This window comes from Carlito syrichta, unplaced genomic scaffold (assembly GCF_000164805.1).
Source record: "Carlito syrichta isolate Samal-C Ts95f unplaced genomic scaffold, Tarsius_syrichta-2.0.1 Scaffold126448, whole genome shotgun sequence".
Classification (NCBI taxonomy): Eukaryota; Metazoa; Chordata; class Mammalia; order Primates; family Tarsiidae; genus Carlito; species Carlito syrichta.
Genome location: NW_007070544.1, coordinates 783,050 through 810,536, shown reverse-complemented (window position 1 = coordinate 810,536; position 27,487 = coordinate 783,050). Strand labels below are relative to the sequence as shown.

At 41.2% G+C, this 27,487-nt stretch overlaps 1 protein-coding gene across 3 annotated transcripts in view; it reads right to left on the bottom strand.

Annotated features, from left to right (window-relative positions):
* Positions 1-21,169: 21,169 nt before the first annotated feature.
* Positions 21,170-27,487, bottom strand: part of NALCN (sodium leak channel, non-selective) — a 363,914-nt gene continuing 357,596 nt past the window's right edge. For all 3 annotated transcript variants that reach the window (XM_008048630.2, XM_008048631.2, XM_021707824.1), the window contains 3 exons: positions 26,422-26,571; positions 24,544-24,661; positions 21,170-22,461 (listed from right to left, as the gene is read on the bottom strand). In XM_008048630.2, coding sequence (XP_008046821.1) covers positions 22,268-22,461; positions 24,544-24,661; positions 26,422-26,571 — 462 coding nt within the window. In that variant the 3' untranslated portion in view covers positions 21,170-22,267. The remainder of the gene's footprint in view (positions 22,462-24,543; positions 24,662-26,421; positions 26,572-27,487) is intronic.

Genomic DNA, 27,487 nt, shown 5'->3' with positions numbered 1-27,487 from the left:
TGCTGATTTTGTTATCTGAAAATGGATGTATCTAATCGTAGTATTGGGCTTGCGAAGATAATTAAGAAATGGCCCCACTATCAGTAATACAATAATGATGAATTCATATCCAAGATTTAATTATTTAAGGAAGCAAATGCATATCTCAATCCCAATAATTTAAAATGCAAAAATGGATATTCTCTCTATGATATTTCAGATGAAACTGCTTCAGAATATTGCAAAGCGGTGATCAAGACTCTGTTAAAAAGCAGTTTCCCATATTCATTTATAAAGCCAAATGCAGTAACAGTCAAATTTATTTGAGTTTTATTTACAGCAGGGAGAATAATTTTTAAAAAAACTGACATAGCATCATTCTTGATGTCCTGTTTTTAGAAGATCTATATCAGCTCTACTCTTACAGATCAGAAACAAACAAAACCAAACACAAAACAGGCTCAGACACCAGGGTGGCCCAGCAAACTGGCAGCCAGTCAATACGAGAGCCAGCTGGTACTTCCTAGTTACACCTCCACCTTTCCAACCAGAGGTTTTTAGGTTTCCCTCTCTATTGAGTCAACTGCTTGAGGGGATTAAAAAAAAAATCTTCCTGTTGCATTACATATCACTCATTTTCCTTTCCTATAGATTTCTCCCCTCTCTCCTTTCCAGGAGCATTGATTTTCCTCCTTGGGTCTCCGAAAAAGCTTTGCTCCCCAGGTACCTTTATTTGGTTTGCCGACCAAAGCATTATTCACACTTCTCCTGCGGCCACGCCGATGCCACACCTGCTGCGAGGAGATCCTACCTCCAAATGACAGTGGTCTGCGTTTCCAACACGAGCCACAGAAACCTTTGAAGGAAAAGTGATTTAAGAACTCTGATCTCCGAGGATAGAAAGACTCTCACAGATGCCTGCTTTATCCATCACAGTGTGTCAAGGATGCCCTCTGTGAGGTTCTACACTTAGGTGTAAGCAGCTAAGTAACCTGACAAAGGACTTTTCTGTGGCTCCAGTATGTTCCCAGGACAATTGCTTTAGCCTTATTTTGCAGACTGGGAAATGGGCTCAGAGGGGACATCTCATCTCCTCTTGAGGTTTATGAAGGGAGCCATCAGGAGGCCCTATCACGGTCTCACTCAGTTCGCTCATGGCCTCTGGCCGTGAAGTATGGAGACTTTATAATAACAGCCAGGGTGGTCTCTGGAACCCACTGGGAACAAGAGTCAGATAGTCAATATCAGAGATGGTAAGAATAACTGACATTATTAATAGGGTACTTTATATGTTATAAAATACTTTCTCAAACAAGATCTTATTTGATCCTCATCATCTCCATGAGAGGTGGGTGAAGCAGGCTGTAATTACTAATCTCTTTTTACAGAAGAGAAAAGAGAAGCCCTGGGAGGATCATCCATGTGTGGGAGGCCTAACAATGTTTGACTTTACCTGAGTTCCAAGCTTCTGAAAAATAGCCAGGGCCAGGAAATCTGTGTCGTGTTCTGGGAAATGATTGACTGCAAAGACTGACCCTTCCTTAGGAAAACTAAAGAAAGCCTCATGGGTGATTCCCTTGTTTATCTGTGACAGAGCCAGACATAGATCCTCTACATTCCTATTCTTTGCCTCCTATGTGATCTGCTGAACTGTTTGTATGCTTTGACTAATCTGAACAAAATACCTGTGAACTTGACCTGTTTGAAAGTTTGAAATGTCAAGCTTTCATCAAAATCTTGCAATAGTCTTTTCTAATCAAGTCTCTCCTTACCTGAGTTGGGATTTGTTTTATCCGCCACAGGGCACAGACTAAAGATCAAAGGTGGCCTTCTGTCACCCAGCTGTGGTAACCCACAAGGCCTAACGGCCACCCCTGTTGGAGGTGGTGGTTGCATTGTGGCTCCGTGCCAGGCCCTGCTTATTCCAGGCTTGGTTCCCACGGCTGCTGTCTGTGCTCTTGCAATGCTACGCCCTGCCAGAGTCTCTGGAATAAAACTCTTTGGCAAGAACTAAAGGACAATCCCAAATGTGCTCTGGGAACGTTTACATTGTTTTATGCTGGTATTTTACCTTAACCTGGGAATGGTTGTCTGTGATCTGCAAATAACTGAGTTAAGAGAGAACTGGAACAGGAATTCAGGATGGAAGCATGAGAAATCTTCCCAATGGTTGTTATTTTGTTTTTGGTGAATGCCAGGAAGATCAGACATTCTTATGCAGAAGTTAGTTAGACAGATCTGAAGCTTTTTCACCCTTTTCAGTTTAAAAAGCAGCATTGAGAATGGCCAGCAAACTGTTCTGAGGTGCTGGAGGTACAGAAAGAGATGGACAGACATCCCTGCTCCGAAAGGCTGTAAGGTCAAGTGGAAGATTTGTACGTGTATGACCGGGGTTGGGGAAACGAGATTTAGGATTATCTTTAGTCTTGGGGAATCAGCTCTTCAGTACTTGTGCTTCTTGGTAGCTGACTTCACACATTTTTCTTTTGTGTGATACCAACTATTATGGAAGGATTTCAGGTAGAAATGTTGAATTTTGCTTTTGCATTGCTTTAGAATGATGACTGTCTCTGAGCTTTGCAGCCAACATGTCTGTGGCTTGTTGATTTATGTGTGTGGCCACAGGTCACCACACATTATACACTCCCCAATTTGCTCTGGAGAAACCTTCTCAATGGGCCACCTGCAACATAACCTGCTCTGTGGCTGCCTTCCTTAAAATCTAATATATTCTAAAGGATGTGATCAATAAGCAGATGGCTCAAGCCCATACCCATGCCAAGAAATGCAGCATCTAATTAACAGTTAGCTGAGGGTGTGAAGCAATTGCAGAAGGGAGTGGAGGCCCTGCCTGCTCTGGGAGACCCCTGGATGGTAGAATCGGGGCTTGTGGTGTGACATGTCGACACATCGTGGCTGTTGGAAGTGTGAACACAGCCAGGACCTTCAGGCTGTGCTCATTAGGGCTTTGCAAAATTCCCAATTATCTCTTGACCTGGCCCTGAGAAAAGCCCCTTTTCATTGCTCTCTCCACCCTCCCCCCATCAAAAAAAAAAGTCATTGGGTCAAAATGAACATCTGATTTGACATTCTACTTGGGTTTGGTTCTGAAGCTAGGCTGATAGGATACGGTGAGGCATTCTTCTGCAGCTAGTGATGGCTACAGAGAGGATGAGAGATGCCAGGAGTGAGTGTCTGGTGTCATGGAGTCAATGGCAGGCTTTTCTAGATGGGTAGCACAGTGGCCCAAAGTTTAGGAAAAGGCGATTTGTGAGGAGAGGTCAACACATCCCTTGCAATGAATCCCTAAGGGATGTTTTGGTTAACCTGCAAGTCTGACCAATGGTGTCAAAAGAGTAAGGACTCCTTCCTGTACCCATGTATCTTGGCTCAAACAAGAACAGAAAGAGGCTCCCTCTCCTCTGTGCCTGGGAGAGCTCACCACTGAGCATTCCCTGGCATCAAAGAGAACTGGGCTCAGTATGACAGCTTTCCATTCTATAGGTGAAATATATGATTGCCTGTTGCCAGCCCGATACTCCCTAGTTGACCATTTTGTTGTTGTGCTTCCACTGTTTCCCTGTGTGATCTTTCTAATGTGAAATGGAGATTGTGAAAGAGAAGACAGTGCCTGAGCCAGATGTGTTCTAAGATGGCTATGCGAATGCTCCTGGGACCAACAGAAAGAGGAGGTCAAGACTATACCTTGTGGGAGGTGATGCATCTTTTTTTTTTTTGAGTTGGAGTATCACTTCCGGCTGATTTTTTGATTTGTTGTAGAGATGAGGTCTTTTAAGTTCATACACACAGACTTATGAATTAGGATTAGCACCTTGACAACAAATGCATATATTGAAACATAAAGTCAGTGCAATTTCTCTCTTTCTTAATCTCCCTTCTTCCTTGGAGAGAAGAAATGCAAGAAGCTAAATGAATAAAATCAGGATTCTTTGCTTCTTGTTCTGAGGAATAAAGACAATTAGTTGGATTCCATGACAGACAGTGACCATATCTAGGGTTCAATTAACCAATGATGTAGTTAATACAATAGCAGTTAATTTTGTATGTAAACCTGGCTAGGCTATGGTGCCCAGTTGTTTGGTCAAACACTAGGCTAGGTGATACTGTGAAGGTGATTAACACTTAAGTCAGTAGCTTTTGCATGAAGTAGATTGCCACCTGTAATGTGAGTGGATCTCATCCAATCTGTTGAAGGCCTTTAGAGCACAACTGAGGTTTCCAGAAGAAGAAATTCTGTCTCAAGACGGTGACAGAGAAACCCTTAGCCTGCCAATTTTGGATTAAGGAATATAACATCAACTCATGACTGAATTTTTAAACTGCTGGATTGCCCTACAGATTTTGGATTTATTATAATCTCCCACAATGACAAGAACCAATTCCTCAGAATAAATCTTGCCTTTGTAAATCTTACTGGTTCTGTTTTTCTGGAGACCCCTGATTAACACATGCATTCTGTATAATCCAATTTATCTGCCTTACCTGGCCAGACCCATTGGCCAATACTCTAGTCTTGCTACCTACAAGCATGAGATAGCGTGTTTTACTTCCAAGGATGAAGGAATAGAATAGAGACTCGTTTTTTTCTGCCATATCTCTGTTTCTTTGTCCTCTATCCTTATCATAATCTTTCCAACGTACTCTTATGCTTCAGGAGTGTTACCTACTTTTATCCTTTTATGTCCCCAAAGTCAAAATTAAATTAAGAGTGCCTGATAGTATGCAGATAATTAGACGAAAAACGCTATTTTTCTTTGGTGTGATTTATGTGTTCAACTCTTTTCCTTGAGATCTTGGCTAAAGAAGACTTTTCTGGAAACTGTCTATTCCTGGCAGTCCTTGGCCAAGTTGCTAATTTATTATTATTTTAGATGGATTTGACATGGATTAGAATGCAAACGTATCATCCTTTAATATGTGTTTGCTTGCAGAGAACCCATGGGTCTTAGTGCATTTCTGAACCCACAAGTGGATTTGATCTCATTTAAATGCTAAACATCTCACTGTCAAGTCAGGCATTAGGATCACCGCTAGGAATGGTGCTTCAAAACAAGTGTTTCCACTTAGTGTTATTTGGGAGGGTTATCATCCACATTGTATAGGAAATGGAGTGACAAATATCAATTTGAGAAAGGAACACAATGAAGCTACATAATTTCTCTTGTAGGTTAGTTGATTCTGTAATCAAGTCTTAAAAATTGACATTGATGTTGAACCACTGCCTGTGAAGGGAGAATGAGAAACAACTTCAATTCTGTCTCTAAACAAACCATCTGTGGCTTAATTCGACGGATGGGGGATACCAGCTTCAGCGTTCAAATGGATTTTGGGTATTTACTAGACATACTGCAGGGGGATTTTAAAGTTGAATGGGTAACATACCGCATTGGGGCAAAATAATAAAATGCATTTGCTGGTTTAAATGACAGCAAGGGTATTTTCAGTCTATATTCTATAATATAGAATATAAATCAAGTACTCTGGACCTGTATAGAAAGCAGGTAGATAAGGAAACAAAATTTAAGGGTGGCATTGAAATTGTTTTGCTACTTCAATTTGGTCACCAACTTTTGGGATCGGATGATAGGATGCATTTATACAAAATTTAATTGTGATAAAATATATATGTAGCATAAAACAGAAAATAGAGTCTATTAACTATTTTAAGTGTACTTTTCAGTAGTGTTAAGTATATTTAGGTTGTTTGTTCAGCCATCTCCAGTACTAGTTCATCTTGCAAAATTGAAACTCTATATCAGCTAAATGATAATCTGCTCTTCCCCTAGTCCCTAGCAACTACCATCCTGTTTTCTGTTTCTTTGAGTTTTATTACTCTTGATAAATCATAGTGGTCTTTTTTTGACTGGCTTATTTAACTTAGCATAATGTTATGAAGGTCCATCCATGTTATAACATATGTCAGAATCTGCTTCCTCTTAAAGATAGAATAATATACAAATTGTATGTATAAACCATATTGTGTTTGCCCATTTATCTATTGACAAAAATTTGAGTTGCTTCCATCTTTTAGCTTTTGTGAATAATGTTAAGCAGGGGTATACAAATATCTCTCTTTGAGACCCTGCTTTCAATTATTTTGGATATATGAAAGAGGGCCCCCAAATCTTGTAATTATCTTTTGGAAGGTGGACCCCTTGCAGTACAGGCTTCTCCCACCAGGTAAGTGTTCTAGGAACGCATCAGCATTAGTGTACCAACTAGCATCATGATTTGTGGAAGAAACATCCCAAGTTGTGGCAAACAGGTGACTGGTTCATCTACCGTGACAATGCACCTGCCCACACCACGCGGAATGTTCAGCAGTTTTTGACCCAAAACGGCATGATCCCCATGTCCCACTCACCTACTCACCTACTCACCTGATTTCACCCAGAGTGACTTTTTTTTGTTTCCCTGGATGAAAAAAGTCCTCTAAGGGAAATGTTTTGTCAATGTTGAAGAGAAAGGTAAGACGAAAAATGGCAGAAGCACTACAAGGCATCAGAATTGATGAATTCAAAAACTGTTTTGAGCAGTGGAAAAAGCATCTTGATAGGTGTATTGCATCACATGGAGAATATTTTGAAGGTGACTGAAACATGTTTAAGCATGTAAGAACAAATATGTAATTTTTTATAAATAAATTCTGCTTTGGGGGCTCCAAAACCAGGATTTTTAATTTGAGAAACCACCATACTGTTTTCTATAGTGGATGCACCATTTTACATCCCCTCCAATAGTACATAAGGAACAAGTATCCCACTCTTTCTACATCCCACCATCACTTGTTAGTTTCTATTATTGTCTTTTAGACTTTTGTACTCAAGACTATAACATCAACCTGTGCCCGAATTTCTAGCCTGCTGGCTTGCCCTACAGATTTTTGTCCCCCACAATGGTATAAGTCAATTCCTTAAAACAAATCTCTCTTATATATATCCCACTAGTTCTGTTTTTCAGGCAACTCTTTAAAATTTACTCAGTAAACATTCCTTGGTCCCAGATATGAACTCTGGCAGCCCACAAATTTTCTTCTCACCCTTTGGTATTAGAAATGTCCAGTGGTCATTCTTTCTATTTTTTTGGAGGGGAGGAGTGGATAGCAGCCATCCTAACAAATGTGAGGTCAAGATGCAATATTTAAATGGAAGCATTCTTATCTATCAGAAGTAGTCATGTTGGAGTGGGAGAACCTGAGAGCAAGGTGCTGAGTTGAGTTGGTGGGGAAGAAGATCTCTGACTGAGTTTCCAGGCTGTACACAGAGATTGATGATATCAGTGTGTAGTGGCTGTTTCCTTCCACTTACTGATTCATGAGAGTGGAGCTTTTTGTTAACGTGTGTGTTTTGGGCTTCTGTGAAGCACAAATACTCAGAGTGGAGTGTCTTGGGTAGTCCTGAGCAGGCTCAGGCCTCACCTCTTCTTTCCTGTGAAAGGCTTATTCATTTAAAGCCCTTATCTCAAATATAGTCCTTTTCTGGGGGTTTAGGGTTAGGATTTCAACCTATGAATTTTTGGGGCAGGTGCACATTTCAACTCATAACAAGATCTCTGGTAGGACTCCCTGTCAGAGGGTAAAATGAGGTCATATGGATAGATCCTTAGCCAATATGACTAGCTTCCTTATAAGAAGAGGAGATTAGGATACAGACAAGCACAGAGGACAGACCACGTGAAGATACAGGGAGAAGACAGTCATTCACAAGCTTAGGAGAAAGGCTTCGGAAGAAATCAACACTGACACCTTGATCTTGGACTTCCATCCTTCAGAACTGTGAGAAAATAAATTTGTGTTGTTTAAGTCACTCAGTCTGTTATACTTTGCTATGGCAATTCCAGCAAACCAGTGAAGACCCTCAAGCCCTCTATATTTGGTCCTTATGTGGTCTCATCTGGTTCAGGTTTTTAAATAGCATCTTTATGCTGATGCTCCCAAATGTAAATTCTTCACATTGTTGACTCCTAGCCTGTCTATTCAACCACTGAATGAACATTCTTCCCTCTGAAGTCCAACTGACATCCATTATTCAACATATCATTAGTATGATAAACAAGCCCAATTCATGCTATAATTAAGGCAGATCTGGCCGGGTGCAGTGGCTCAGCCTATATTCCCAGCACTTTGGGAGGCCAAGGCAAGTGGATTACCTGAGCCTGTGGTTTTGAGACCAGCCTGGGCAACTTGGTGAGACCTTGTCTCGACAATAAAAATCAAAAATTAGCCAGGTGTGGTAGCGCGTGCCTGTAGTTCTGGCTACTTGGAAGGCTGAGGCGGAAGGATTGTTGGAGTCCAGCAATTTGATGCTGGGTTTGCTATGAGCATGCCAATGCACTCCCGTCTAGGTGACGGAGTGAGACTTCAACTAAAAAAAAATTAAAACAGACTTTACTTTTAATTTTCAACCATCTCTTTAAAATTTACTCAGTAGCTTTCCTTGGTTCCAGATATGAACTCCAATAGTACACACCTTTTCTGCTTTCTCTAGGTATTCAAAATGTCTAGTGATCATCTTAAGCAGCAAACAGAAAGTGAAATGGTTCAACTTGAGTTTGATTTAATGGCAGATCTTCTCCCTTCCACGGTCTCAGACCTGGAAATCTGCCATGGTAGACAAAAAAATGCCCTTCCCAAAGATGTCTACATCCTAATCCCCAGAACTGTGATTTTGTAGATGTGATTAAGTTAGATAGGAAGATTACCCTGCATCACCTGAGTGGGTCCAATATAATCACAAGGGACCTTAATAGTAGAAAAGGTTGGCAGAATATAGGAAGAGAGAAGAGAAGAAAGGGGCAGAGTAATAGGAATTCAACCCTCTGTTGCTGGTTTTGAAGATGGAGGAAGGGACCATGAACCAAGGTAGGTAGCTTCCAAAAGATGGAAAGAGTGAGGAAACAAATTTTCCCCTAGAGCCTCCAGATGGGAACACAACTTAGCTGACACCATAATTTTAGCAAAATAATATTCATATTGGTTTTCTGACCTACAGAACTGTTAAATGATCAATTTGTGTTGCTTTAAGACACCAAACATGGTTACAACAAAAATAAGAGATGAATACATCTTTAGTTGGTAAATTGAGAGAGGCTAAGTTTGGTTTCTTTTTGATACCTTTCGCTTTGAGCTTCAATTTCTCCTGTCCCTTACTTGCTAGCAAGGAGCAGAGGGGAGAGAGGAGAGAGAAGAATAATAGACAGGTTCTGTGGTAGATTGACTGGCTTTGTTCCCTCCCAGCCTGAGTTTGCTTAGACTTCCCTCACTTAGGTGGGTTTGCAGTGTTGCTGAGCCTTTCTCTCCTGCTGTTCTTTGGCCTCTGCAGATTCATCTATGCTGTTGATTGTTTGTTACTCAGTTTATCTCACAGTCTCCAGGAATTTGACTTCATTTTGACTTCAGTTCTTTGTTGGGAGCCGGCCACAGAGGCCCGCTGATCATTAGGGATCAGGAAGGGCCGTTGACCCCGAGACTACTAGGATGTGTTCGGGAGCTGTTGACTCATTCCCTCCCTCCTTTTCCATTTGGCACAAACTACCAAGAAAAGCTCCAAATGGCTCTAACAGAAAACTCTGAGACCGGAACGAACACAGCTAACTTAGGAGTCTATTGTTCCCATTCCCCATGGCTTTGGTCTTTTGCTTTATCACAATTTAAGTTTGGCTTTGAGTCACATTGAGGAGCTTTAGTGCAGGTCACAGGTTCTCTTGATGCGACCTTTAGAAATTTATAGATATAGGTTTTAAGAAAATAGTTTATATAGATTAAGAAGAATTAAGTAACCATTTTATTATAGAAGTATGGTTAGTTTAGTTTGATTTAGGGGTGCTAGTGAAGTTTGAATTAGGCCAGCTGGCACTAGGAGAGTGTAACCATAGCAGCAATTGTTTTAATAAAAACTAGTTTGAATTAGTACATAATAGTGGAAGTTAATAATTCACTATGGTGGTTTTGGGTTTAGACATTGAGTGATGTTAATTCAAGATGATGTAGTTGTAATACAATTAAGGGCACGTAAGAAACTTGTTTGGGGAACATTAAGCCAGTATAAGATACAAAAAGACAATTTGTGGTTATTCTTCCTCATGTTCTTCCATACGTATGAAAGAACATTTGCTTGAGAGTGGGGGGTGTCCTTTGTGCACCCGGACCTGTTCATGTGAAAGACACATGCTACCATTGTTTCCTATGATGATGACTTTGCAGAGTTTGGGGATAAAAGCCCTGAGATTACACCCATTTAACGGCTTCTGGTCACCTGAGAGGAGTCCAGTCTCTTTCTTTCTCCCCTCTCTATTTCTCCAGAATAATCACCGACACTGCCACACCTTCCAAGGGACCCTCTAATCTCTGTGAGGGCTGGCACCCTGCAGTTCTTATGACTTATGGCTAGCCATGAGGTCTTATGAACTCTTGGTGGTTCTACTGAACAAAGCCCCAAATAACCCCACATTGGCATATTGGTGCAAGCGCTCTCTCTCTATCTCCCCACCTCTATGTGGCCAATATTGATTCCACAGCAAACTCACATGTCCCTGGACTGGACCCACTCTAAGAGTCCAGGCCTATGCCAAAGCAGCACCCTCTCTGGATCCACTAAACCCTCTAGATTTCCTGAGGGGATACAGTTCACTTAAGCTTTCTAAACACTGGAAAGCATACACATTTTTAAAACTCTTTGAGTCGTTGCTTACATGGAGACCCCCCCACCAACCACCACAGCCCTCCTGACCTGAGGTGAAGCAGGTAGCAGCTGCCCAAAGCATGAGGACATAACTTAGGGCCAACAGCTCTTTCTTAAAAACAAACAAATGGACAAAACACACAACAAAAAGCACACTTCTAAACCAATCCCACCTCTCCACAGCTTGACTTCTTTTTATGATCCAGCTTTGACTTAGAGTTCAAAGAGTCTAAGAAATATTGCTAAAGCATTTCCTCTAGAATTTGCCAAGTGTGATTTGACACCTGTCTTTGGGTTTTTGTATTTATTGGTGCTTAGGTGAGATTTCACATTCGACATTTTTTATGCACCCCCACCTCCATCAGCCTTGCTCATTTACTTCCAGTGGCCCAGTTGAGGTCACTCTGGATGTTCTCTCTCTCACATTGTCAGTCAACAACGTTGTTGGCTCTTCCTTTGAAATAAATACATTGAGAATCCTGCCTTTTTCAGCACTGCCACATCCACACTGGCTAACAGCAGAGTTACCTCTTCTGAGTTATGACAACCCTTTCTGACTGGCCTTGCCTCTACGCTCTACTCTCCACACATAGCAAGTGTTATTCTTTTAAAACATCCATCACAGACCATCATATCTTTGCTCACAGCTCCTCTAATGACTTCCCATCATACTGACCTGAAATTTGACCATGGCATATGTACTCGTTTTCTATTGCTGCCATAACAAATTGTCTCCATTTTAGCAGCTTAAAACAACACTCATTTATTTTCTCACAGTTCTGTGGGTCAGAGACTAGGCTTGGCTGGTTTCTTGGCTCTGAATCTCATTAAGTTGACATCAAGGGATCAGCAGGGCTGCATTCTCTTTTGGAATTTTTGGAGATGGATGTGTTTCTTTGTTCATTCAAGTCATTTACTGAATTCAATTCCTTATGGTTATAATGCCCAAATCCCCATTTCCTTGCTGGCTGTTAGCCTTAGGTGATCTTTGCTCCTAGATGCCGCCTGTGCCACTCATTCTGTCCTTGTGGCTCCCTCTGGCCACAACAGATAGAGTCCCTCATGCTTTAAACCATTCCTTCTTACTCCTCTGCCACATGTTTCTCACTCCAGCCAGATAAATTTCTCTGCTTTTAGAAGAGGTCTGTTTAGATAATCCAGGACAACTCCCTGGTTTAGTGTCTTATCTTAATTACATCTGCAAAATTCTTTCACAACAGTACCTGGATAAATGTTTGACTGAATGACCAGGGGATAGGAATAGGGAAGGAGACTTAGAATTCTGCCTACTATAGTCTACAACATCTTGAATGATGGGATCCTTGTTACCTCTCTGACTTCATTTCATTTCTCTCCTTCTTTTACTATTTATGTTCCAAACCAGTATATACCATACATATATCCACCTGAGGACCCTGATGCTTTGTGTTTCTTCTAGCAAGAGTACATATTCTGTTTGTAGGTATTCCCAAGGCTGACTCTCTCACTGTGTTGGTTGGATTCTATGGGAAGCAGACACGAAGACATTGGTAGGAGAGTGAGAGATTTATTGGGGGTAAGGACTGTGAAAGATAAAGGGGAGGGAGAAGGAGCTGGAGTGGGCAGGGAACCTTCAGAGCACAGTGAAGGTGTGACATTCTTGCAAGGAGAGGAGGAGAAAGGAGGACTGTCGGAAGAGCCTCAGATTTCCATGAGCACTGCACCAGGAATATGTCAGCCAGCTCAACTTTTGCTGTAAAGATTGCCTGTAGAGGAATCCCACGCTGGCCGGAAGTAGCAACTCCTTGCACTGCCATGCTCAGTCATTGGTTGAGGGCTGTCCAGGAGGCATGTGGCCTCCCCTCAAAAAGCTGAGGCAGAAACAACCAAATGTCCATCAACTGATTAAGGGATCAACAAAATGTGGTAATACACACAATGGAACATTATCCAGCTTGAAAAGGAATGCCAAGTGAAATAAACCAGACACAAATGGACAAATATTGTATGATTCTACTTATATGAAACACCTAGAATAGGTCAATCCATAGAGAAAGAATGCAGATCAGAGGTTACAGAGGCTTGGGGGAGGAAGGAAGGGGAATTAAAAAAATTTATTTATTTATTTTTAATTTAAAAAATTTATTTATTTTTTATATCCATATTTTAAATAAAAATTTTATTTTATTTTATTTTAAAGATGTGGGGTACAACTCAGGATTAGGTATACAAGTAGTCATCATACAGGTAAAGTTTGGACCTCCTTTTGGTCCCTACTTTGCCTGTTTGAGATCAAATACCCTTGTTAATGTGTATCCCCTGCCTCCACCCTGGCAGTATCCCACTACTGTCAATCCCTTTCTTACAGTATTATGATAAATGTTCAGGGTCTGCATGTGAGTGAGAACATGTGATGTTCTGTTCTTTGTTTCTGTGATAAGTCACTGAGTATGATAGACTCTAAATCCATCCAAGTTGCTGCAAAGTCCATATGTTTGTCCTTCTTTATGGTTGTGTAATATTCCATCATGTATATATACCACATTTTCTTTTATCCAGTCCAGTTTTCATGGGCAGCATGACTGGTTCCATGTTTTTGTTATTGTGAATAATACTGCAATAAACATGCATGTTCAGGTATCTTTTTTGTAGAATGATTTGAGTTCTTCTGGGTATATTGCCAATAGGGGGATTGCCAGGTCATATGGGAAAGTCAATGTCTAATCCTTTTAAAAATTGCCACACTGTTTTCCAAAGAGGTTGCATTAGTTCACATCCCCACCAGCAGTGTAGAAGTGTTTCTTTTTCTCTGCATCCTTGCCAGCATCTGTTGTTGTTTGTTTTATTAATGATGGCCATTCTTACTGGGGTTAAGGGGTATTTCAGTGTGGTTTTGATTTGCATTTCTCTGATGATTAGTAAGACTGAGCACTTTTTCATGTGTCTGTTGGCTGCCCATATATCTTCTTTTGAGAAGTGTCTATTCATGTTTTTGCCCACTTTTTAATGGGGCTGTTTGTTTTTTCCCTTGCGGCACATTTGAGTTCCTTGTAGATTCTGGATGTTAGGTCTTTGTCAATTATACAGTTGGCAAACATTTTTTTCCCATTCTGTGGGCTGTCTCCCTGCTCTCTTGATGGTTTCTTTTGCTTTGCAAAAGCCTTTCAATTTGATGCGGTCCCACGGATCTATCTTATCTCTTATGACATGGGAAAATGTAGGAATTTATTTCTTCATGAGTATAGTGTTTCTGTTTGGAGTGATGAAAATTTTGAAACTAGATAGTGGTCATGGTTGTACAGCATTGTGAATTTAATTAATGTCACTGACCTATACACTTAAAAAATAGTTTATAAAAAGAAAGCTGAGGCAGATCCTGAAAGCACCTGCTACTAGAGACTGTCAGCCAGTTGCCTCTTTTGAGGGAGGCACATCCTTGTGAGTGCCCCACTCCGCTCCTTCAAGTCTCTGCCCAAATAGCACTTAGCAGTTAGTCCTTTCATGACTAAATGACATCAAAGAGAAAGATCTCCTTTACCCTAATTACTTTCTCTCCATTACATTAAAAAAATTCTGATAAAAGAGGGGGAACCCTCCCAAACAACCCAGAATTTATGTATGAAAAAAAGTGTATTTATTAAACTTCAGTCACCTTCAAAGTCGTCTCTGTTTGAAGCAATACACCTATTGAAATGGGTTTTCCGCTGCTCAAAATGATTTTTGAACCCATCAATTTAGATAGTTTTTAGTGCTTCTGCTGTTTTTTGTTTCACTTCTTCCACATCAGCAAAACATTTCGATTTGAGGAATTTTTAATCTAAGGGAAACAAAAAAAGTCAATCAAGACAAGATCGGGTGAAGATGGGGCACGGGGTCATGCTGTTTTTGGTTAAAAACTGCTGAACACTCAGTGCGGTGTGGGCAGGTTTGTGTGTAAATCACTCATCATGAAATGGGATATCATGTTGAAAGAATCTCAAAAAAAAAATCACTGAAGCCAAATGCAGCCTCTCACAACAACAATAGCTGGTACACTGATGCCAATGGATTTCTAGAACAATGACCTAGCAGGGGAAGCCTGTACTACAAAGGGCTCTCCCTCCAAAAAGACAATTCTGGTTTTTTTGGGGTCCCCTTATATTACATATTTATTTGTTATTTCCTGCTTCCCTAATAGACTATGAACACCGTAAGAGTAGAAGCTTTATATAAAAAAATAAATAGCTAAATGGCTCAGGTAGAGAAGGACGACTTGGAAGAGAAGTAGGGGTCCTTTCTGAAATAAAAGCAAAGGAGGAGAGGGTGAATGAACCTGTACAACAACACCCAGGTTAAAAAAAGAAGGAAGTTGTGGAAATACACATGGGAGAGCTATTATCTTGTTAGATTGCTGGTTCCCTGGGGACTAGAAAAAGGGTCTGAGAAGCATCACAGAAAGACTAGAGAACTGGAAAAACTCTCTGTGGAAGCTGAACTGCGTTAAAGAAAAGAATGGTCCCCAAATTAACTCATTGTTTAAATCTGGGCCTGAGTTGGTTTCCAAACCTGATTGTAGCTGAGAAAACAGAAGCAATGGTGGTCAATGGAGGCCTCTGGCAAGGAGGTTACACAGCTAGTTAATGATTTGGAGTATCCTGGATGTCAGCTCAGGCTAAGCCCACTAGTAGATTCTATGAGCCTCTTAAGTAAATGGAGTAAGGCAGAGACAGAGGTCAGAAGTCTATATATGTCTTTCTAGAAACATGAAAGGAGATCTTGCATGAAGGTGGTGTGGGGTAGATAAGATCAAGTCTAGGGGGCACCTATTGTTAAGGGGATGGGTAAGAATACCACATGTTCTCCCTAGTAAGTGGGAGCTAGACGCTGACTACACACAGGCACAAGGATGAGAGCAACAGACACTGGGGTATTCCTAAAGGGTGGTGAGTAAGGGTTGAAAACATATCCACTGGGTACCAGGTACACCATTTGGGTAATGGCTCAATAGAAGCCCAAGCCTCACCCTCATGTCATGTACCTGTGCAGCAACACTGCATGTGTACCCTTGAAATCTAAAGGGGAAAAATGAAGGAAGAAGGAGCCCGCAATGTTAGAGAATCCTAAAGTAGAATTTGAAAAGGGTCAACAGAGAGAAGGTAGAGGCTATAAAAAAAACAAGAACAGAAAACCTTCTCTAGTTAAAGAAAATCACCTTTGAACAGTATCCGTAGAGTGGAAGACGCAGAAGATTCCCCTGTGCCCAAGGCACATCAACTATGTGAGAACCACTCATGATGAAAAATGACCAGACAGATACATGGGAGATCACGTGTCAGTTTGAGAGAACACATGAAATTTGCCATCCTCACCTATCTATCCAGCCACTTATTATTCAGCAAGTACTTGTCCAGTAACTTGCATGTGCCAGGACCAGAGAACAAGATAGACGCAGTCCCAGGACTTGTTGCATCTTTATGCTCTATGAAAGCACTGATCAAAGAAGAAAATTTACACAAAAGTAATCATATAGCAGTGGTAAGTACTACGAAGGCAATTGGGAGAAATGCGCGTTTTAGACGGGGAGGCTTCCCTCAGGAGATAAAATTGAGTTAAATGCGAAAGGACAAAGGAGGTATTGTATTATTTTGTTTTTGATCAATAAATTGAAAGTTTCTTTTCTTTCTTTCTTTTTTTTTTTTTTGAGTTGGAGTCTCACTCTGTCACCCAGGCTGGAGTGCACGCTCATGGCCACCGCAGCCTCGACCTGCTGGGCTCCAACAATTCTTCCAACTCAGCCTTCCAAGCGTATGGAACTACAGGTGTGTGTTACCATGCCCAGCTCATTTTGTTTTTATTAATTGTAGAGACGAGGTTTCACCATGTTGTCCAGGCTGGTCTCAAACCCATGGGCTCAGGCAATCTTTTCGTCTCGGCCCCCCAAAGTGCTGTGATTACAGGCTTGAGTCACTGCGCCCAGCCAAAACTTAATTTTCAACTGTCACTACATCTGAAGTTTCTTTTTGTCATTATATTTTCTTTCTGCTTGGATTCTTAAAGTATATCTGCTGTGTTTGATTAGTCTAAGAGAGGTTTTGATGTATTGAAGTGTCCCTGAAAAGACTGGGAAACTCAAATCTAAGTCCAACTTACTTTACAGGCTTGGAGACTGAAGTCCAGATGCATTACCCTACTGCCTTAGGGTTGTGAAGATTGTCAGTAATAATTTGGATCCAATAGTGAATAGATGGTTGTTCTCTCTCTCTCTCTCTCTCTCCCCACCCCCACCCCCTTCCTCCTTTCCTCTCTTTCTTGCTGTCTCTCTTTCTCTTTCTCTAATTCAAGGGGTACATGTACAGGTTTGTTACATGGGTATATTGTGTGATGGCAAGATTTGTGCTTCTGTTCAATCTGCCATCCAAATGGTATGCATGGTATTTTAATCAGAAGATGGGAGAGTGGGGAGGGTGATCCAGGCAAAACGAGTTCCCTGAAGTTAGAAGGAACCTGTGACTGGAGAAAAATCAAAGCCAGTCAGTGAGGCTGATGGATTGAGCCTTTTTGCAGAGGGACTCATTTGGGGAGAAGGAGAGGCCAGAAGTAAATAAGGGGGAAGAGAAATACCTGGAGGAAGAATACCTGGTAAAGATCCTGGGGAGGGAGAGGTCAATGTGAAAATGGTTTTCATCAGGAGGTGGGAAGGATTGATGCCTGGATCGCAGACCAAAGGCTTGGCGAGAGAAGAGGAGGGATATCTGCGTCTCTAAGTCAATCGGGAATGTTCCCCCAGGAGGTATGATGGCAAAGCTGTACTAAGGGAAGATGAAGGGAAGGAAGGGAGCTCATCACAAGTAACTTTACTTGTATATGGTGCTTTCTGGGTTCTCCTTTCCAACCTTCATGGCCTCCACATGATGGCATTGTGGAGGTAACTTCTGGAAGGTTTCATACTTGGGTGAAGACCTGGGCAGAATGCAGGCACAGAACCCCAGGGGTTATTTCATGGCCCCTCAAGGTGGGCAAGATTTGGGAAGGCCATCTGTCCAACCAAGAGGGAATGCCCCGGGAATGTGGGAACGCTCTTCCTGCAGCCCCTTCCCAGTGAGAGCTGATAGAGCATTTGACTTGTCATCTGTATTTCTGCTTTTCCTGACTTCTAGGGATGGAAGCCAACATTTTGCCGACTTTGGATTCACTGTTAGGAACTCAGAAGACTCACAAAATAAATGGAACACTAAGGTTTCAGGATATGTTCTTTTAAATAATTTTTATCTCTTTACCCAGATGTCACCCTGTGGAGAAGTTGAATGCAGAATGGAAAATGTAAGAAGATAGAGAACTCATACAAATAATTATTTTGGTGTATGTTGGAAGGGTGCCAAAAAAGGTATTTTATAAAAATGCTTTCTGTGGAGGCTGAACTGCATTAAAGAAAAGAGTAGTTCCCAAATCAACTCATTGCTTAAATCTGGACCTGAGGTGGTTTCCAAGCCCGATTCTAACTTTAGCAGAGAAAACAGAAGGTTAAAAATTGGTCAGCTGAGGATCTTGGTAGAGAAGTTAGAAGGATAGTTAATGATTTGGGGTATGTTGCATGTCATCTCAGACTAAGCCCAACTTATAGATTTCATGAACCTCTCAAACAAATGAAGTAAATATATTCCCTCCCTTGCCTTTTTTAAAAGCAAGAAGCTGAATTTGGACTCAGAGAGGGTGTGAAACTTATCCAACATTACAAAGGAAGTAACCAGCAAATCTGGGACTTGAAAAATCTGTTGTACTCCAAAGCTCATGATCTTTGATCTATACAAGTGTAAGTTTAGCCTAAAGTTGCCCCCTTACATATTTTAAGTTCTGCCTAAAGATTTCTCCTACATAGTGACCTGTAACCTGACTCGATGTGTAAGCAGACTCTCATCTACTCTTGCAACAGGTAGCTGAGTCTCAGCTGATCACAGAAGCTAGACTTCAACCACTCACAGGGAGCCAACTGTTCACCCTGTTCAAAGAAGGCAAAGGCTGAGCTATAACCAACCAGGCTGTTTCTGAACCTTACTTCTGTTTTCTGTAAGTCATTTTCCTTTTTATGTCCATAAATCAACAGCCTGGAAGCCACAGAATCTCTCTGAACCTATTCTGGGTTGAGGGCTACCCAGCTTATAAATTGTTTTTTGAACAATTAAACTCCATTAATTTTAATTTGTCTAAAGTTTTTCTTTTTAACATTAGTGCTTTTCTAAATGTGTTCTTTGGAGTGCAAGTATGGTTTGGGTCATCTTTGGGGATTGGAGTGGGTTTAGGAAGATGTATTAATTCTCTAGGGCTACTGTGACAAAGTATCACAAACTAGGTGGCTTCAAACAACAGTGGCAGAATAACTCCAACATCTCTACCTTTATATTCACATGGCTACCTTCCCTGTGTGTCTTCACCTGGCATCTTCCCTGTGTGTCTTTTCTCTTCTTCTTACAAAGTTTCCAGTCTTATTGGATTAAGGACCTAGCTTACTCTAGCATGACCTCTTTATAATATAATGAATTCCATTTCCAAATAAGGTCACATTCACAGTACCAGGGGTTAGAACTTCAATCTATTTTTTAGGGGGACACAATTCAACCCATAATAATGGGTAAGAAAAGGCCTTGAGTAGGACTTGCATCTTCACTTCAACTTCAACTGGGGCTGTTCTGCTTTTGCCTGGTTAAAATTTTGAGATCCCTTGAAGAATTTTGAGAAAGAGTTCCACTGCTTAACAATATTATGAAAACTACCCATCTGTATGACACTACTTCCTACAAAGAAACAGGCAAACACATCACTGAACTTGCGTAAAAACCCTTTTCGTGTAAGGCTTTATAACACCAGTTTTTCTTCTTCATACCCTTATCTCATTCAGCTTGGGCAGGGAGCGGACAGCCAGTACCTGCTGATGGGTGTTGGTCTGGAACCTCCACTAAGAATAGAGTTAATAGAGTTAGAGTCAGCCTGGCCATTCTGTTCATCCTTATTCCATTTGAATCCCCTTGAATTGCCATATGGACCACACATGGGTGGTCTGCTCTCGCGAGGAGGCTCGGTGTCAAGTATTCCACCCCGTATCCTTTCTTGGAACCAACAGCATTCTTTAATTAAAGGCAGTGGGTGGCATGATTACAGGATTAGTATCAGTGTCTGGCTTCCCAAAGGACCATGGAACACTGTGGCCTAAGTTCTCCTATCTGGCAACTGGATTATTCATGTGTTTATGTATGTAGAAGTACCATCTAAAAGGGAGTGGCACTTATCTTCTCCCGCTTGCCATTGGCTCTACCTGCTTCAGGAAAATCATAGAGATAAATCCTACAAGAAATGCGTGGCTCTTTCGCTTAACTGAAAATATGGGGTGCTGTGGCTTTAAATACATTGGTATTCCGCCCTTTGCTTCACTGCAGAATGAACAACAATGATGTTCTGCTAAACATCAATTACAGACGTTTTAGGAAGGGCTCAGCAGTTTTGTGAGAATAAAGCTATATTACTCAAGTGTAATGAGCTAAAAAAAAAAAAAAAATCTTGTTTTTATGCAGCACTAGTACAGACCCATGCCCTGGACATGTAAGTGCCTTTTCTGCCTCATTGTAGGTTTGGAAAGCACAGGGTAGTCACTCAGCCTTATCGGCACAAACATAAAAGGAACATTCTGGCTCAGGGTATTGAACTGAAATGAATATCAGGGATGAACCTTTTTGCCAATTAATTATGGACTGAATATTTAATAAACGGTTTGAGAAGTGCCAGCTACCTACTTCCCCCAGCCCCCCACCCCACAAATACACAAGGAAAAGGGTTTAAAAATGATCATCAATTCAGTGTAAATTCTTTTACAAATTCAATATTTATTTTTATGTACAAAAAGTAAACTCCAAAGTAACACAGAATCAAATGAGATCCTTTTGGCTGCACTGACTTTCATTGCTGATTTTCTCATGGTTATAATGAGCCACATGAACGAGAGACAGTCACATTTGTGATACAGAGAGAATGTGATATTTGGTCATATGAAGAATGTTAGAAGAGAAAAGGGATCATAAAACCACCTAGGGGTCAAGGGATTCTGAGCTAATCACCCCATTAAAAAGAAGAAGAAGAAGAAAAATTCTACAAGCAAATCTCCAATCTATAATAATAAAGGCCCAAATTTTCTACTTGGCTGACCCAGCACAGGAAGTCCAACAGTACTTTGTACTCATTTTGCATTTCTGATTTTCTCAGAGGACATGGATCACTGATGTGTTTTTAAAAAATACAAATAAATTGTGGGTCTGGATGCACTGGCTCGTGCCTGTAATCCCAAAACTCTGGGAGGCTGAGGTGGGAGGATCATTTGAGCCCACGAGTTCAAGACCAGCCCAGACAACATAGCAAGACCTCATCTCTACCAAAAAAAATTAAAAAAAATTATCTGGGCGTGGTAGAGTGCACCTGTAATTCCAGCTATTTGGAAGGCAGAGGCAGAAGGATCACCCAAGCCTAGGTGGTCGAGGCTGCGGTGAACTGTGATCATGTGCCACTATACTCCAGCCTGGGCAACAGAGTGAGACTCGGACTCTAAATAAATAAACATGTTGTGGGATACCTAAACTGTGAATTCAGAGCAAGATTTTGTAGGGCACCATTATTTCGATTGGGCATTCTGGTAGCAGAGGAGTCATTTTGAAACTAACATAGCAATGGTGTGTTGATATCAACCCATAATGTCTCTGCTGATTTATGGCAAAACAGACACATTGTGGGTAAGAAATAAGCCAATGATAACATCACATATGTAAAGGTTTAAAAAAAATAACTTGAGTTGTATGGTTTTACTCTTTTTGCTAAACTCAATTATTAAAAGGCTTTTTAAGAAACTTAACATCTTTGTGTAACCATGTCCCTCAAGTAATCTATCCACAGTTTTGTTTTAAATTAAAAGCATATTGGGCCAATTTCTTTGCTTGGCACCTGCACATACAATTTTCTTGGAAGCAGGTAAGAATTTCCTTAGAGTAGCAGAGGGCAGAAATAAACTTGTTTTGATCTCCAAGTATCTTCTGCATATTTTTAAAAATAACATGAGAAAAAGAATTTGCTTTTTAAAATTCAGAACTGTAGTTTGTAAAACTACTATCATTTTAGCATATGCTCAGTGCTGATCTATTCAGATCAATCATAAATAATAAATTCTCCCAAGAGAAGTATTTCTAGTGGAAATGGGAAAAAATGTGAACTAAACCTATGGCCCCAGTACCATAAATATCAGCCACTTTGGGCTTAGCACTTTTTGGGGGTGATGATAATCATAAGAGCACATATGAATATATATCTTAGTTTACACAGACAAAACATACAAATTTTTTTAAATGATCTACATCTGCTGTTGGTATGGTTTCTAATATTATCAATACTGTCATTATACAAACTGCCTCGAGCAATAATAATAATCGATCATACACAGAGCTTATGCCTTCCTATGGCAGGACAAAAATCCATTTAAGAAAATCTTGCGACAAGTTGGAATTGGATCATATATCAACTACGCATTGCTCACAGGACAGGCAAGGCAAATATTAGAACACAGTTTTCACCACTAGACGCTCATCTTCATTGATTTCTATCTAAATGTCCAGAAGGTCATCTCCGCTCTCATCACTCTCCACGGTCAGCTGCCGGGTCCACCACTTCTTAACTTCAGAGCCACAGGAAGCTGCGTCAGTCATGGGGTTCATTTTGCACACGACAGATTTCATAGTTGTCCTCCCTCCAAACCGTAAGTTGACCGAAGACACTGAATGGCTTATTGGTTTTGGTGCTGTGGAATTAACGAGAATTCTATGAGCAACTTGGTGTTGCTTGACTCTATTGTGATCTTTCTTGGAAAACCACGATGTTCCTATCAGTAATTCTTTTGGCTAATATGCTCTAATCATTGATGTTAGGTAAGAAACCTTTTCAGCACTTGATTCTTAGCTTCATAATGAATTTTAAAATAATGTTCATGGACAATTAATAATACCATTGGAAAAAAGTGCTGTTTACCCCTTTTATGTTGCGATAATTACAAAAACTAGAAAATCAGTAACAGTTACAATACGGGGACATATAGGTGTGATAGAAATATGAGTGAGTTGGTATTCATTAGCATATACATATAAAGAAAATAACAAAGAAAAAGGAAGGATAGTGTAATTCAGAGTAAGGGGAGAGAAGGAATGTAGTGAGGGTATGGGTACAAAGATAGGGGTTTGGGGTCCTACAGTCATGATCTTGGGTCCTGCCTCTGTGGCCTGTAGATAAGTGACCATAGGCAAGTTTACATCTCTGAATCCAAGTGTTCTATGTTGTAAAATGAAAATAATGAAAATCTCCTCATTAGATGATTGTGAGGATTAAAATAGGTTAAATGAGATGACCTGAGAAAGCCCATGCATGGCACATGTGACATTGTTGGTGCCCTCCCTTAAAAGGCTCTTTTTCTTTCCCTCTGCCTCCTCAGACTCAGCATGGCCCCAGTAGTATCTCCCATTGGTTATCACCATTTTTGACACTGGGATCACTGTGACTTGGACCACCAGAAGCACTTTGACAACATCCTTTCTTTCAAACATTTAAATGAATACCAAAGACATTCTCCCCAGATCACTTCTCCTGTCTGCAATGTCTGGGCCACCAGTTCTGTCCATTCCCTGATTGTCTCATGCCCAGATACAGTAACATCCTCTAGCTTGTAACCTGCCTCCAGGCTCTGCTGTAGTCAATCTTCCAAAATCACAGACTCCAAATCTCATATATTGCTTTGAAATCATTATTGGCTCCTAATTGCCTACAAGATAACATTGACTCTACTCAGCCTGTAATTTAAGGCTTTTCAGGACCTGACCTCATGACCTACTCAATCTTATTTCCTTGTCATTCCCAACTTTGCTTGAACCAGGTGGAAGCTAGGTCCACTCCGACCCCTGAATGAGAAACTCCTGGATATGAAAAAGGATATTTTCCTTGGTGGTGGTGTTGATGAAAACCCACCGAACAACTCTGGCTTCAAAATGTAAGCTGTACCGTCATCCACTTTATAGAACATAAATGTTACAGAAAAGTTTGTGACGTCATTTCCCTGGGGCTGAAGTCAGGGCACAGTTAAAGGGCATGATAAAACCCCTACTTTAGCATGGACTTAGTGATTTACAGACGAAGTTCTGTACAGGAGATACTGGGCTGGGAAGCCCCTAATGGGATTATCCAGGCTTTCCAAAACCCCCTGTTCTTCCGGAAGAAAATACTCTTACTGAATCAGTAGAATAAGGAAAATAATAGGATTGTGGGATTAAATGAGAAAATGCAAGTGAGGCACTCAAAATAGTGATTGGCATAAACTAAGTACTATTTGTTGTTGTTGTTATTATTGAGATAGAACTGCTTGTATAGAGATGGTGACCAGCTCAGCTGCAAAGTATATGCTGAGATAAAGGAGGGGCCTGTGCCTTCTTTGAGAACTTTATGACATTTTCTGAATAATTGTATTGATTCACTTCCCTCTTAGATTAACTATATTTTGCCTATGTTTATGCATGCCTTGAATGCACACAGGAAGCCCTTGGAAATCTCTCCTTTTCTTTCTGGATCTTGGCTATAGTATCTCACTTTGTTAATAGGTGCTGTTTGTCCACCATGGTTCCCTCAAATGTACCCTGAAGATGGAGACTAGTATAGCCATATTTAGAGATATTATTTTGGGAGGAATGTTTTTGGAAAGGATATATCTGTCATTGCTTTGCTATCTGTAAATAACTGTAGACGCAGACTTGCATTTTGAAATGCAAGAGCCAAACCACACAAAGAAAGTAAATGCCTGCAAAATGCCTCAATCAATGGAGAAATGACTGGATGCACATACCCGAGGGCAGACGCCATTGCCCAAACTTCCTCTGGGGTTTTCCGGCATCACCTGCGTCTTGCCGACTTCCTCCTCTATCTGACAGCGTAGGGCTCAGAAGCTGCTGCTGACTGCTCGTCTGCGAGGGAGGAGTAGTAAGCAGTTATGGTCTTTCTTAACGCTGTGTTTGCCTCCTTCTCACTACCCTCCCTTTATTATAAGAAAGGAAGAAACAATGCAGGAAGACTAGTGGGAAAAACACTATGGACTCACAGTGTCAATGAGGAAAAGATAAGTGAACAGAAGTAAAAAGAGTCAAGGAAAAGAGCCACCACTGCAAAAGGAAACAGGATTCTCCAAGGAGCACTTATTCATGGGCATTCCTGGGTTCCCTCCACTGCTTCATTCCTCCATACCTGAAGTCATCATATTTTACCTTTTGACCTTGGCTGGTAAACTAGGGCAAGGATTGGGCGTCAAGGGAAGGAAGGTGGGGCAGTGGAGACTGGCTGCATTGGGGGCAGTCTACTTTTGCCAGCCTGGAGGTCAGTACGCAGAGCTTCAGGAAAAGAGTTCTCATCAGGCAAAGCCCTAGGATGGGCCCTAGGGGAGGAGAGAGCTGACAACAGCCTAAGACTGAAGTCAAAGAGAGATATCCAAGACTTTCTACACGTTTTACCCACTCCCTGCCATCTTTTCCTTTCCTAACCAATGCCTTGGTCTTCACAGCTCTTCAGTATCCCCTCTGGGGTTCCTGGTTAAGCCTTGGGCTTTTTCACTTAAAATAGAAAACTCTGCAGTCGTGACATTCTCCTGCCTCTGTCCACTGTCTGACACAATCTCAGCTGGCCTCCCACATGCGAGTATTGCCAACTGTCTGCAGGGCTGCCCTATGGCAGGATGCCTTTCCTTACTTCCTTGAATGCCTTTCCTTACTTCCTTGGTTGAGGATCCCAGCACTCCCTGTAGTCAGTGGCAGATGATTCCTACAGAATGGGATGCAATCCACTCAAAACTGGGCTGTGGATCAAGAGGGACTCTTGGAGTGTCCCGCCGGGCCATGGAGCCTTAGGCTTCAGACTTCCTCCCTGGTCCCAACTTTGCTGCTGCACACCTCAGAGCCTGGTGCTGCCGGGGCTCGACTCCATGTGGTTAACCTCAAATCGTAATCACAGCCTCATAAAGGGGCAGATATCCCTGCCAACTGCTTCTCATAGTGCAGAGCTCTCCAGGATCCTGATGGCTCTCTGTACTTTTTTTTTTTTACAGACATGTAGATTGAGTTTAAAAATGAAAATAATGCTGTGTCCTAGTAAACAGAACCACCTCAAACCAATCCTCCTGAACTCCATATGTTCTTCCGATGTTCAACTAAGGAAGGATAAATCCTCACTGAGCCTGATTGTTTAAGAAGTTTGAAAGCCAATACAAACATTTTCACTGATTTTACTGCAAATTTCTATGACTTAGTGAAGTGAGAGGAAGAAACCATTAGGGTGGAACTCCATGTAAACCATGCTTTCCTAGGTCATAAAATGTTTCCAGATTCAAGTTCAGCCCTCAAACGTAATGTTAACTCTTTAGACAAAGCAAACAAACAAAAACAAAAAACAGAATTATTAATTCGGGGCATGAATTTTTTTTTTTCAGTATCCATAAAACTCAGAATCCTTTGAAATAACCTCAACGGAATCCTGGATGGTAGATAAAGACACACACATGATCTGAATCAATATGTTCCATCACTTTGATTTTTTTTCAATTAAAAATATCCCTAGTAGAAATAGGAAATTCCAATCTTGTTTGAAATGTCCATGTGACCTGTCCCAACTTATTTTATTTTAATTTCAAAAAGAACCCCGCAGACTATTTTGGATGAAGGACACCTCACAGCCATACCTCAGGTGGCATATTGTTGTCCTGACTGTTGGCGTTTGCGTCCTCGCTTGGCTGGGTGGTCTCAATGCTGGGAGGATTCAGGAACCGGCTCAGCTCCTGCTGTTGACTCTCTCTCAGGCTGTGGATGATGCTGCACGACTGCTGCTGTTTCTATGGAAATGCGACTGTTTGTTCGATAATGGAAAGATAAGACCGACATCCCCCTCCACCACACACGCCCCACCACCACTCATAGCATGTTTTCCTCTCCCCTCTCCAAAGACCAGGATGACTGGTGTCCTCTTAGGGGTTTCCAAAATAAGGATCCTTAATTAATTTCACCACTCGATTCAGTTGGACTATTACAAAGGAGGGCTTAGAGACTTATGAAATGTCCTTCCCTTCCATTTTCATTTGTATAAAAATCAGAATACTGATGCTCCTTGAAGGTAGCTTGTGTTTTCTTTAAAATTACTCACGGGGCTGTTCTGTATTTTTTCCTTCTTATTTTATTCTATTTCGTTAAGCCAGTGCAGAACCTCCCACACCCTCTTCCTGCAAGTTGCAAGAAGCAGTGTCTTGGGTGGATGAGAAAACCTTTGCTTTTGTCTTGGTTCCAGAACTTGCTGGTCAACCCAGTAGACTGATCTGCCCCAGCACATACTGAGTCCAAGACTTCTTGTGCTCTCTCAGGGCCTGTAGAGGACAGATTGATCCCTGGAGCTGACAGAACTATAATAACCAACTGTGACCATGCCTCAGTGGGCAAATGGCCTTGCTACAAGGAGGCTGAGGTTGAGGCTTTTTTTACCCTCTGGAGACCTTTTCTTCTCTGATAGAATATACATATGTTTCTGCAGTTGTTGTTGTTACTGTAAGAAACAGGATTTAAAAAATCTCTGTAATATACAAATGTTAAGTGATTAGTTTGATTTCTCCCCCCATAGGTAAAGCAAAATTCAAAATCGGGCCAGGCACAGTGGCTCATGTCTATAACCCCAGCACTTTGGGAGGCTGAGGTGAGAGGATTGCCTGAGTCCAGAGGTTCAAGACCAGCCTGGGCCACATGGCAAGACCTCGTATCCAC